Genomic DNA, 13,694 nt, shown 5'->3' with positions numbered 1-13,694 from the left:
TCAGACTCACATGGCCATGTGGTAGGGAGCCATTACCGCCACCCATTGAGGTGGTGATAAGGGCTCCCAAGCTAACTGGAAGTAACCGGGCAGTACACAGTGATGCACGATTACCGCCAGGTTACCGCCGCACAAGCTATTGCCAGGGGTTTTCTTTTTTCCTCAGAAATGGTGCGTGCTTGGGGTGGGACTATTGTCGGTGGCCGTGTTGGACTGGTGGTAGTCCCTGAAAAGCAAGCTGTAAAACCACATTGGGCTTACTGCCGCTCTGTAAAAGGGCCCCTTAGTTATTGGACAGAAAACAGAGGGTAGGGTTAGATGGCCATTTTTCTCAGTGGAGGAGAGTGAATAGTGAAGGGCCACAGGGATCTGTACTGGAACCAGTGCTATTTAACATATTTATAAATGATCTGGAAATCAGAATGATAAGTTATGTGGTTCAACGTGAATGGGCTGTGTTGGCATTCATGCACAGCAGCCACTAGCGCAGCTTAGTATACAGAGGGCTAAATTTGCAGATGACAAAAAAATGATTCAAAGTTGTCAAAACACATACAGACTGTGAAATATTGCAAGAAGATTTTACAAAACTGGAAGACTGAGCATCCAAATGGAAAATGAAATTTAATGTAGAGAAATACAAAGTAATGCACATTGGGAAAAATAATTCAAATCACAGTCGGAATCCAAGAAAAAGATCTAGGTGTTGTGGAGGGGCATAATTGAAAGGGATGTCCTCGTATCGATTTGGACGTCCTTGCAGAATGTCCAGATCCAGGGTCGGGGAAACCCATATTTTCGAAACAAGAAGGACATCCATCTTTTGCTTCGATAATACGGTCAGGGACGTCCAAATCCTTAAATTTGGTTGTCCCTAGATTTGCCCGTCCCTAGACTTGTCGATAATCGAAACCAAGGATGCCCATCTCAGAAACGACCAAATGCAAGCCCTTTGGTCATGGGAGGAGCCAGCATTTGTAGTGCACTGGTCTACCTGACATGCCAGGACACTAACCGGGCACCCTAGGGGGCACTGCAGTGGACTTCAGAAAAAGCATCCAAGTACATAGCTCCCTTACGTTGTGTGCTGAGCCCCCCCAAACCCACTACCCACAACTGTACAACACTACCATAGCCCTTATGGGTGAAGGGGGCACCTACATGTGGGTACAGTGGGTTTCGGGTGGGTTTTGGAGGGCTCACATTTACCACCACAAGTGTAACAGGTAGGGGGGATGGGCCTGGGTCGGCCTGCCTGAAGTCCACTGCAGCACCCACTAAAACTGCTCCAGGGACCTGCATACTGCTGTCTTGGAGCTGGGTATGACATTTGAGGCTGGCATAGAGGCTGGCATAAAAAATGTTTTAAAAATTTTTGGGGCGTGGGAGGGGGTTGGTGACCACTGGGGGAGTAAGGGGAGGTGATCCCTGATTCCGTCCGGTGGTCATCTGCTCAGTTGGGGCACTTTATTGAGGCTTGGTCCTAAAAATAAATGGACCAAGTGAAGCCGGCCAAGTGCTCGTCAGAGCCGGCCTTCTTGTAACCACGCCCCCGCCCCACCTTCCGTACCCTGCTGAAATGCCCCCTTTCACTTTGGCTGGATCTGCGATGGAAAGCAGTTGAAGCCGGCCAAAATCGGCTTTCGATTGTACCGATTTGGCCGGGTTTAGGAGATGGCTGGCCATCTCCCGATTTGTGTCGGAAGATGGACGGCCTTCTCCTTCGAAAATAAGCAGGGTAATAAAATAGTAGATGATGGAAGAGAAAGACCTGTATGGTCCATCCAGTCTGCCCAACAAGATAAACTCATATGTGCTACTTTATGTGTATACCTGACCTTGATTTGTATCTGCCATTTTCAGGGCACAGACCATAGAAGTCTGCCCAGCACTAGCCCCGCCTCCCAACCACTAGCCCCGTCTCCCACCACCAGCTCTGCCTAGTGTGTGGTGGCAGCCAAAAAAGCAAACAGGATGCTAGGAATTATTACAAAAGGGATGGTAAATAAGACCAAGAATATTATAATGTATCTGTAGTGCTCTATACTGTGACCTCACCTAGAATATTGCTTTGAGTTCTGGTTGTCGTACCTCTAAAAGACATATAGCAGAATTAAGGGAAAGGTTCGAACCAGAGCGACTAAAATGATAAAGGGGAAATAACGCCTCTTATATGAGGAAATACTAAAGAGGTTAGAGCTTCTCAGCTTGGAAAAGAGATGACTGAAGGGGGGTATGATTAAGGTCTACAAAATCCTGAGTGGTGTAGGACAGGTAAAAGTGAATTGATTTTTCAATCTTTCAAAAAGTAAAAAGACCAGGGGATATTCAATTAAAATACTTTTAAAACAAACAGGAGGAAATATTTTTTTTCACTCAAAGAATAGTTAAGTTCTGGAACTCATTGCTGGAGGATGTGGTAACAGTGGTTAGTGTATCTGGGTTAAAAAAAAAGGTTTATATACATTCATTGAGGAAAAGTCTATAGTCTGCTATTGAGATAGACATGGGGGAAGCCACTACTTGCCCTGGGATCAATGGAGTGGAATATTGCTGCTATTTGAGTTTCTGCCAGGTACTTATGACCTGGATTGGCCAGTGTTAGAAGTAGGACACTGGGCTAGATGGACCATTGGTCTGACCCAGTATGGCTATTCTTATGTTCGTATGTAATTGGCATCTACGCATGTATCTTGTTAATTGCTGTTTTATAAAGATGTGCATGTCAATTCTTATGTGCTGATCTGAAAAGGGGACATAGCAATGGCAGGGGCATGGGCAGATCATGGGAGTTCCAAGAATTTGTGTACATTGGTTCAAAATACGGCAGATACACTTCTACTTTAGTCACAAGGATTTGTACCAGGTTTCAGTTTTTGCAAATCCTCATGCCTAAAAGTTAGGCGTGGATCCTAACACTGAGCGCTATTCTATAAATGATGCCTAACTTGGAGTGCCATTTATAGAATAGCACTTAGTACTCATTTGGTCCAATATGGGATGTTTATAAGATTCTGCAGATTAGATTATTGTAATGCCCTATATAATGTGATTTGTGCCAGTTATTTGAATCACTTGAAACTGATTAAACAAATATAGGAGTCTTTTTACTAAGATGCGCCGAAAAGTGGCCTGCAGCATAAAATTTATTGAACTTTTTTAGGATCTTGACAGGTATTTGTGACCTGGATTGGCCACTGTTGGAAACAGGATGCTGGCCTTGATGGACCTTTGGCTGTCCCAGTGTGACAATATTTAAGTTCTTATTGGATGCGCATAGGGCCATTTTTCAGCGCACTTGCAAAAAAGGTCTTTTTTTTTGTGGCCGAAAATGGACATGCGGCAAAATGAAAATTGGAATGCATCCATTTTGGGATTGAGACCTTACCACCACCCATTCACTTAGCGGTAAGGTCTCAGGCGTTAATCGTCAACACACGTACAATGCCGATTACCACCTGGTTAGTGCCACACACCAGAAAATAAAATATATTTTCTGGCGTGCGTACCGGACACATGTAAAAAATAAAATTACCACCCGGGCCACGCGGTAGCCGGGCAGTAGTTCCAAATTGGTGCATTTAGGTGCCTACACTGCTTAGTAAAAGGGCCCTTCAATTCTTTAATCATACCAAACCGTAGCTTTTTATGAGTCATTGGCTACCTATAGGCTAAGCATGAAATTTAAATTGTTCTCTGTGGTCCACAAGGTATTGTCATCTGTTTACCCTCTTCCTGTTTTTAATGCTTTAAATACCTCATTCTCTTTCTAGACCTTTATAGAGTGGAGTTGATAGACCCATTGCATCTGGGAGGTTTTATTTTTTAGCACCATCGTTTTATGTCTTCCAAAAACTTTACAACTGGAGATTTTGTTTTCTATTTTTTAAAAATCCTTGAAACCTTTTGGGGAGCAATTTGTGGGTTAGTTCATTGAGAATAGAAAGCAGCTCTCTGAACCTTAGTTTTGTTGTATATTCTGTTTGTTATCATTTTTTATGTGTTTTAAAGAGGGATGTAAACTGTTGAGATATCAATCCTGAAGGATGGTAATAAACAATATGCAAAGCACTTTACTGAACAAAGGTTCTATAAATCTAGTAACATGATACTACATGGATTTTTACTATGTTTATTAAAAAGCTGAACATATTTAATTCTCTTTAGTGTACAAGGAAAAGTTTAATGGCCTATTACATTGCTTAGCAAAACATATCAATATATCCAGCTATTACTCCTATTACCAGGGGGCTGAACCATCTATGAAGGATAGTAGGTTTTGCTTGTTTGTATTGAGACACACAATGGATTTTCAAATTTAGATGATATATGTCTCTCTTGCCTAAGACCAGAAAGGAAAATATGCAAAATATGTATTTAGCAGTAGAGTACTGTTAGGGGTGGAGTCCCAGGTTGAAATACAGAGCCAAGAATGACAGGAGCAACTGAGCATCACTCATGTACCATTACCCCTGGATTGCCAATGATTATTAAAGGTAGGCATGGGGAGGGGCTAGGGTGGGATGGGGTATCTTCAGGGGTAAAGGAGGGACAATGGGGGTGGGGAAAGACTTAACTGTTACAGGCGTTCTCCTTGGAAAGTCAATGCCAGGCCATGCCTGAGCTCCAGCATTGAATTTCTGGGTATACGGAGCTGATGAAAACATAGACACTTAAGTGTGACATTCGGCTCTTAACTTGCTATGAAGAACTACTACTACTACTACTATTTAACATTTCTAAAGCGCTACTAGGGTTATGCAGCGCTGTACAGTTAACAAAGAAGGACAGTCCCTGCTCAAAGGAGCTTACAATCTAATGAATCATATAAAGATAGGACTGCATTTTATGCTAAATACTGACTCCGCCCTGGAATGCCCCCCAAAATAGTTGGTTTCAGCTTCGGTGCTAACCAGGCATTTTCAGTAGTTAAGCTCTGCTGAAAATGCCTGGTTAGCCTCAGACAGGCAATTTAAATAGTCACAAGCCTCTCCTGGATTGGTAGAACTCTTGATTTTTTTTTTTTATTCTGAAGGTTAAAATGTGTCTCTTTAAATTGTTGTTGATTTTTTTACATAAAGCATATAACAAATAAAAACATTAATTTTATTCAGAAGGGCATAGTTCTATCTCACCCTCAAATTCTTGATTGCTTTACCCATGCACCAAATCCTTTTGTGTTAAACCAGTTGCTTAATTTTCTACAAATGCATAATGAAGACTTCTAAGGAAGTGTAACCCAGGTCTCACCGACCAGCTTACTCTACATCTAACCCAGGCCACAACAATATCCAAAACTCTCCTTCTTCAGACCGCATGGTCAATCTTTCTTACTTGAGATTGGGTGCAGGCCAGGGCCGGATAAAAATCCGGAAGGCCGTAGGTTGTTAAGCTGATTACCCTTGAACAGTCTGGGAGTAGGCTCTCTCTCTCTCAAGGAATACTTGTCATACCAAGAAATTGTCTTTTATGCAAACTTTACTGAACTCTGACAACAGGCAGTAAATCTAAACTCCATAATTCCATATGTATGGTCAACATTTGGTTTAAGAGGTTTTCTATCCATCCAACACTATTGGGTTCAGTCTCATCCATTAAATGTTTTTTTTTATAGCAATCCCAAAATATGTACATATCTATAACTCCTCCAGTTCATCACCCATCCCTTTGGGCTGTATAATTCAAGGCTCTACTGATAGCATCTCTTGTCACCAGTGAACTCCTTCAGGACTCAGGGGAAGATGCACTAAAAAATTGTTAGAGCCCTTCCCTTACCGATTCCCTTAGCGAATCGGTAAGGAACGGGCATGCATTAAGGAAAGTGAATGCAAATGAGCTGCTCATTGTAGCTCACTTGCATTCTCTATTCTATCAGTAAACACTCTGCCAGTTGGCCAGTCGAGCTTGCGCAGAGCAACCAACTGTTATGCTGGCTGCTCTGCGCATGCCAAGGATGTCCTTAATGGACATCCTTCACTCAAAAAACAACAAATAAAAACCTCATCCGATCAGTTTCAAAGCATTTCAAACAAGGACACACTCACCCGATCCATTTCAAAGCCTTTCAAAAGTCTCAGAAGCATGGTTAGCTCCCCCCAGGCAGTTGCTCAGACTGCCTGCCTGCCGGGACGAGCTGCAAAGAAAAAAAAAAGAAACATCTCCTCCAACATCTTCGCAGCTCAAACGTCTTTTTTGGCAGTGCTTCACTCAGCTGAGAGACCAGGAGGTCTCTGAGCCAATCATAGCGCGTTTAGCTCGGCTGAACGTGTTGTGATTGGCTCAGGGACTACCAGGTCTCTTAGCTGAGTGAAGCATGGCTAAAAAAGATGTTTTTATTATTCCGGGGTCCAAAAAAAGAGCCTGCAGCATCAGAGCCTGTTTGATTTCTATATATATATATATATATAGAGAGAGAGAGAGAGAGAGAGAGAGTGAAGAACGTCCATAAAGGATGCTCCTGACGAGCACTTGGGCTGTTTTTCAGGTGGAGCACTCCCATAATGGCATCCATGATGAGCACTTGGCCGTTTTTGCCCCCCCCCCCCCAATTTTGTTTTTTACATTTTATGAAGTTTTCCAATTCCGCGCAGACCCAATGAGTGGTACAGACCTCTCGTTAGATTTTCCACCATTTTCCAGCATTAAGGCAATCGGCAAAGGTTAGTGCATCTCATCACAATAGGGGTTTCTACACAATTTGCATTCCGTTTTCGTTAGCTGCTACCGTCGTCGGAAAAAAGTATTTAGTGCATGCCAGGGTTCACTACTTGCTCGTTAATGACTCGTTAAGTGCTCATTAAGGGCTCATTAAGTTTAGTGCATCTGGCCTTCAGACCTTCTAGTCTGTCCTGTCCTCCAGAGAAGGTCCAAAGAAACAAATAGGCAGGCGATCTGCAATATGCAGAATGTAGCTAAAAAGGAGCAGATCACAAGGGTAAAATCCAAAAGGTCCAATTTATTCACCACAAATATATAAATGATAAACTATATAATGAATGAGAGCCTGACAATATCTTGTTTTGCCCTTACCAGGGCTGTGTTAGAGGCTTGAATAACAAAACCTGAAGGTGGTTCCACAAAATATCACCTTTCAGGTAAAAAACAACTTCGCTTCCAGAGAAGCATCACTGGATTTTGTGGTGAACAAATGTGGACCTTTTAGATTTTACTCCGGTGATCTACTCATTTTCTTCTCACCTCTGGAGATGCACTCCGCTCAGCTGCTTCCTTCAGCATTGAACAGGCTCTTTTCTGTTCCTGCTCGTGAGCTGGGCTCCCCTTGTCCATCCAGAACACTCCCCTCATCCAGTTACTGCCTTTGGCTAAGAGTAGCTCCCCCTTGACTCAGCCTTGGGTTATTTTACCATTCCAGGATACCCTACTCCTCATGGGTCCTAGCAAGGGTATAGACTCCCTGCACAGTTAAACAATAATTATTTTAAAATATATCTTTATTGACTCAGAGCAAAAGTAAACAACCAATCACAAGTTGTCTATCAGCAACAGAGTTTGCTACTATAAGTTCAAAAGACCATTTTTTATAAAAATGTTCATGTTCCCAGTAGTTGACATTCTGTATTTTAAACAATAACTTCTATTAGCTTTGAACTCCATCCCTACTGCCATTCAACACTAATCAAACATTTCTCTCTGCAACTTTCACTGTAAACACACCCTTTGGGCTAGGCTTCATTCCCAGCCTGGGACACCTCTCTCCCTCTCCACAGTGACTCCAGGGAAAGGCTAACATCACTTGGTAATCCTTATTAAAATGGGAAATTACAGCAGCTTCACCCTATATAATGGATTAATACTGTTATTTTATAAGGTCCTTATCTTGGAGGTGCCTACATATCAGGATAATGCAAATTCCTTGTGGGAGCAAGATCACCATAAAAAATTTTTTAGATGATCAATGGGAAGCTGTTACTTTGAATCTTAGGAGGACAATTACTTCTGCATTACACCAAAACTCCCAATATAAACTCCTTGGGTGGACTTATATTATTCCTCAGAAACTTATTAGGATCAAAGGGTCTAGATCAGCAGATTGTTGGAGACAGTGCAGAATGAAAGGTCAAAGTTGTAGACTGCAGTATGGGGTTTCACTCAATACATTCCCGGTGTACACGTTGCAAGATTTTATGAGGCAGCTATGCTTCATGTTTGACTCGATGTGCCTCAGATGTTATACTCAGGTCCATTAGAACAGCATGCAGGTCCCTGGAATAGTCTAGTGGTGGGTGCGGTGCAGTGCACTGCAGACAGGTGAACCCAGGCCCTTGTAGAAAACGTGAGCCCTCCCAAAATCTACTGTACTGTACTGGTTCTCCTTTTACCCATAAGGGCTATTGTAGTGGTATACAGTTGGGAGCCGTGGGGTATTTTTGGGGGGAGCTCAGAAAACAAGATAAGGGAGCAATGGTGAGATGTATACCTATGAGCATTTATTTCAAGTCCACTGCAATGACTCTTGGGTGCTCCATTGCTTTCCTGGGATTTATGGGGGACCAGTCTACTAAAAATGCTGGTCCCTCCTACATTCTGATGGCTTGATTTTCTACATTTTTCACTTGGAGATTTTTTTTTAATGGTCAAAAAATGTACAAATCACAAAACTTTGTTTGAAATGGTAAAAAAAACAGGCATGTTCCTATATATATATTTTTTTTTTTTTCAAAAATGGCCTTCTTTCCTATACAGATTGTCCAAATTCGGGCTTAGACCTCATATCAAAAATGCCCCTCCACGTAACTTTGTATGTCTAAATGCTTTGAAAATGAGATCCGTGGAGGGGCATAATCGAACGTCGCCGGCGAAATAGATCGCCGTCAATCTATTTTGGTGGCGGCGCAATAGCTGGCCGGAACCGTGTTATCGAAAAAGATGGCCGGCCATCTTTCTTTTCGATAATACGGTGTGGCCCGGCGAAATGCCTTGGATTTCGCCGGGTTTGAGATCGCCGGGTGTGTTTTTCTGCGATAATGGAAAAAACTGCCGGCGATCTCAAACCCAGCGAAATCCAAGGCATTTGGCTGTGGGAGGAGCCAGCATTTGTAGTGCACTGGTCCCCCTCACATTCCAGGACACCAACCGGGCACCCTAGGGGGCACTTAAAACATCTTTTATAAACAACCAAATTTGCTTCCAGGTGCATAGCACCCTTCCCTTGTGTGCTGAGCCCCCAAATCCCGCCCCCCCAACCCACTGCCCATAAGTGCACACCATTACCCTAGCCCTAAGGGCTGAAGGAGGGCACCTACATGTGGGTACAGTGGGTTTTGGGGGGTTTGGGAGGGCTCAACATTACCCACCACAAGTAGAACCGGTGGGGGGGGATGGGCCTGGGTCTGCCTTTCTGCAGTCCACTGCAACCAACAACAACTGTTCCAGGGACCTGCATACTGCTGTCAGGGTGCTGGGTATGACATTTGAGGCTGGTATACAGGCTGGGAAAAAGGTTTTGTTTTTAATATTTTTAGTGTGGGAGGGGGTTGGTGACCACTGGAGGAGTACAGGGAGGTCATCCCCCATTCCCTCCGGTGGTCATCTGGTCAGTTGGGGCACTTTTTTGAGGCTTGGTCGTGAAAATAAAAGGACAAAGTAAACCCGGCGAAATACTGATTATCGCCGGGTTTTATTTTTCCATTATCGGTGAAAGCCGGCCATCTGGTAGCCACGCCCACACCTGCCCATGTCCCGCCTTCACTTCGCTGCCGACACGCCCCCTTGAACCTTCGCCGGCGAAGCGAAGGGAAAGCGGCGATGCTGTCAGAACAGAAGCTTTTGATTATATGGATTTTGCCGCTTTTGCGAAATCGCCGGCCATCTCCCGATTTATGGCCGGCGATCACTTTCGAAAATAAGCTGGATAGTAACCACGTCACTTTGGAAATTTATGTGCTTTGAAAATGAGCCTCATAATATGTAACTTTGTAAGTCTATGCTTTGAAAATGTTCACCTTGGTTTCAGGTGGGGTAAAATTTTTTTAAAATAAATAAATAATAAAAACAAACTTCATATTCTTTCTCCACAGTCCTTGTTTTGCTTGTTCTGGCTATAAGGAAGAGAAGAAAGTCATCTCTGTTTTCTGAGAAAAAGGAAGATTTCAGAGAAAATATTGTCAGATATGATGATGAAGGAGGTGGGGAAGAAGACACAAAGGCTTTTGATATGGCAGCACTGAGGACCCAAACTGTTTTGAGAAAACACAAACCTCGGAGGGGTATTACAACCCAGATACAGAGCATTTACAGAATGTCTTTGGGGCTTGGTCCTGATGAAGCTGAGTTTAGGAAGTTCATCACAGAAAAACTGAAAGAAGCTAACACAGATCCTTGTGCTCCACCATTTGACTGCCTACAAACGTATGCCTTTGAAGGGACTGGCTCTATAGCATCATCACTTAGTTCTCTGGAGTCAGTCAGCTGTGACATGGATAAGAATTATGCTTATCTCAAGGAGTGGGGGCCATGCTTCAGAAAGCTAGCAAATATGTATGGGTACTCAGAGACTGGTGAGGATCAGTAATCTAAAATATTAAACAGGACAACAAAAAGAGCCTCAGATGACCAGTTATTAGACAGAGTCTTGCATTTGCCAAATATTAAACACCCATCTGAAGTGAGCTTTAATACATATTCAAAGTTTGACTGGTATTACTTTTTGTTTTTACGTATGTATCAGCCAAAGTTTTATATTTTGTATTGTTTATAACATGATTGTATTCATAAGAAATTTAAAAATTATAGCAAGTATATTTATAAATGCTAAAACTACTAAATTGTCAGTTAAGTACTGTCTAATAGTCCATTACCCTGTAGGTCAGTATGCAGTTTACAGCAGGTACCAGCTGCAGAATATTTTTGTTTTATGTTTTCTGGGCCACTAAATGCTTCAGGTTTGGCCATATAAATCATTATATAGCCAAAGTTGTACATTTTTAAATGAGATTTTCTGGGGTGGGAAGATTCAGCTGATTGCTTTCTAACTTATGCATGCAACTCAGTGCAAAAATAGTAGGAATAATTTTACATGGGTAAATACAAATGGCCATGGATTTAATATATTGCCTTTCTGTGATACAACCAAAGTGCTTTACATTTATTAAATGCAGGTAGTTTCTTTGTTCTTAGTGGGCTCACAATCAAAGCTTTTGTATCTGTGATAATGGAAGGTTAAATAGTTTGCTGGGGTCAAAAGGAGCCATAATGGGAATTGCTCTCAGTTCCCCAGGTTCTCAACCCATTGATCTAACCATTAAGCTTCACCTCCACACAAATATGGGAATTCAATAAATGGCATCTAAAGTTAGGTGCTAATTCTGCACCAAAATGTGGGCATGGAAACACATTCCAGTGGATGCAAGGTGCCAAAACGGGGCCGTAATAGCAGATTGATTGGTTAGATGCCCAGTTATAGGATAGCGCCAAAGCACATCATCATAACTGCAAAGGGGGCATTCCCGTAAGAGGGGAATGGGTGAGTCAGGGGCATTCCTGAAAATTGTGCGTAGTATTATACTATACTGTGGATGCATGCCCAACTTGCATGCCGGTATTTACACCTGGTTTCGGTTGGTATAAGTCCTTGTGCTCAAAGTTGGGCATGGAATTCATAAACCAACACTATTCTGTAAAGAGCACACATCCCAGAGTGTTCTTTATAGAATGCACTGAGCACCATTTACTGAATCTAGTCCAAAGTGTCTGCCAACACTTATCCAGATACTGGCTATATTCAGACCAATACCTGGATAACTATCCAGATAACATTTGGACAGTCTTTATTCTGTCCTAACGTTATGCATATAATTTACTCGTTAGTGGACTGACTATTGTCAGTATCTAGGTATCTCTCTGATCCACTTTAGCTCTGCCTCTAGACCATTCCAACAGTACATAGATAGCACCAAGGCAATATGACCAGATATTCAGTAGCAGAATCCAGACAATGCTACTTACAATTCTGGTATGGACCTAGTCAACGGGACTTCAGTAGAAGCCATTGCTATCCAGATAAGTCACACTGAATGTCAACTCCAAACTGTTTAAATTTATGAAAAGTCATTTTAGAAGCATCTAGACATGTAATTGGCAACATTTACAATTCTAGATTGTATACGAATGCAAATAGCAATTTTAGAATGTCGTTATATGCATTCATATAGCCCCCAGGACACAGAGATTTATAGGGGATGTAGCAGTGGGGTTGGCTAGGTAGGCTTCCAAATTAGATGTTTGTATTGGTAAAGCACATCTAAATTTAAAAATATCCATGTTGAATTTCACACTTACCCCATGGCATATACAAGTGCCTGTTCTCAGTTTAGACAGTTGGTCTAAATCTAGGGGCAAGTGCAGAAGCCAATGGCTCTTATTTCTTTGTTTAATCCTTAATAGTAGTTTTGTGAGACCACCACTAAGAAGTCAAAAGCACGGTTTTGAAGTTGGATGCCCACTGAGGCAGGGACATCCAGAAATCACTCCTGCCTCCAACTAGAAACCTAGAAGACCCTTATTAAAAACAGGTAGAATTCTCTGGGGGTTAAGAGGGAAAGATATTGGTGGTGTCCGGGCATTGGAGTATCCATAGGTTAGGGAGTGATCAAGAGGAGGGGAGTTAGGAGATTGGCTCATTTTAGAGAGCAGGTTCAACTTGAGACCTGCTATCTGTATTGCAGTAGGCAGGGACCCATGATGTTCTCAGCTGCAGTGACTCTCATGCAAGAGTTTGAGATGCTTTCTTTATATTCTTTTTTTTTTTTTAATCACAGCAATGACACACACATGTCTGTATGTCCTTATACATATTTTACAAGAGGATCTATATTTGAAAGAGCCTTTTTTAAACACAGATGGAATTGAGCATGTCCCAACCTGGATGTCTCAATTCTGATCTCAACAACCTGCTTTGTTGCCTTACGAAAGGTGGAATATAAAGTACCAAAAAAACCTAAAAACTATCTAATATGGACCTTCATGTGTTCACCACTTGACTGAATATCAGCTTCAGTGGTTTTAATGTTGCAATGACACTGGCACTACAAGATAAAAATATTCAAACTTTTTTTAAATATTATATTTATTTATTGTTATATTATCAAACTAAAATCTGTATGGTAAAAAAAATAAACAATAATAGAAATGTGTAAATTTTGGTCTACTCACTTGATTTTTTTTGTTTTCAGGACATACAGTGAAGAGGTTGTTAGACTCATAAATAATTCTCAGTAATGCCACTTGAAAGACTACAGAGGGAAAAGGGCATATGAAAGCAAGCAAAGGTTCAAATCAATGCTCATTTTCAATACAGCAATCAATTATATTACATACTACAGAAAAGTAAATGCATGTCTGAGCGTTTTCTTCCTACAGAGGATACAGAAAATAACTGACTCCTTTACCCATCTTTTGCTGGTATAGAATCTAAAAAAAACCCTTCAGTACTTGGTTTTACTGTTAAATTATAAAAGACCTTTACAATGCTAATAGAAAGCCAATAGTCATTAAATTTAGAATAACATTTGATGAGATAGTAACGCACATCTTTGTTAATCCAACTGTTTAGAGAATGGCCTTTTTTTATTTCACCAAAGTGAAATTTGAATTCAAAAGCAATATCTCATCTACTGTTGAATTGTAAGTAACTGTGGTAAGATATTTCCCTTTGACGTTCTGGAAATTTCAAACTG

At 41.7% G+C, this 13,694-nt stretch overlaps 1 protein-coding gene across 1 annotated transcript in view; it reads left to right on the top strand.

Annotated features, from left to right (window-relative positions):
* The window catches only part of CDH19 (cadherin 19), a 225,734-nt gene extending 212,632 nt beyond the window's left edge, over positions 1-13,102 (top strand). The window contains 1 exon segment of the mRNA XM_030212600.1: positions 10,038-13,102. Within this exon segment, the coding sequence (XP_030068460.1) occupies positions 10,038-10,531 (494 nt within the window). The 3' untranslated portion in view covers positions 10,532-13,102.
* The last annotated feature ends 592 nt before the right edge of the window (positions 13,103-13,694 follow it).

Source organism: Microcaecilia unicolor, chromosome 1 (assembly GCF_901765095.1).
Source record: "Microcaecilia unicolor chromosome 1, aMicUni1.1, whole genome shotgun sequence".
Classification (NCBI taxonomy): Eukaryota; Metazoa; Chordata; class Amphibia; order Gymnophiona; family Siphonopidae; genus Microcaecilia; species Microcaecilia unicolor.
The sequence above is the reverse complement of the archived record's forward strand: the minus strand, read 5'-3'. Positions and strand labels throughout refer to the sequence as shown.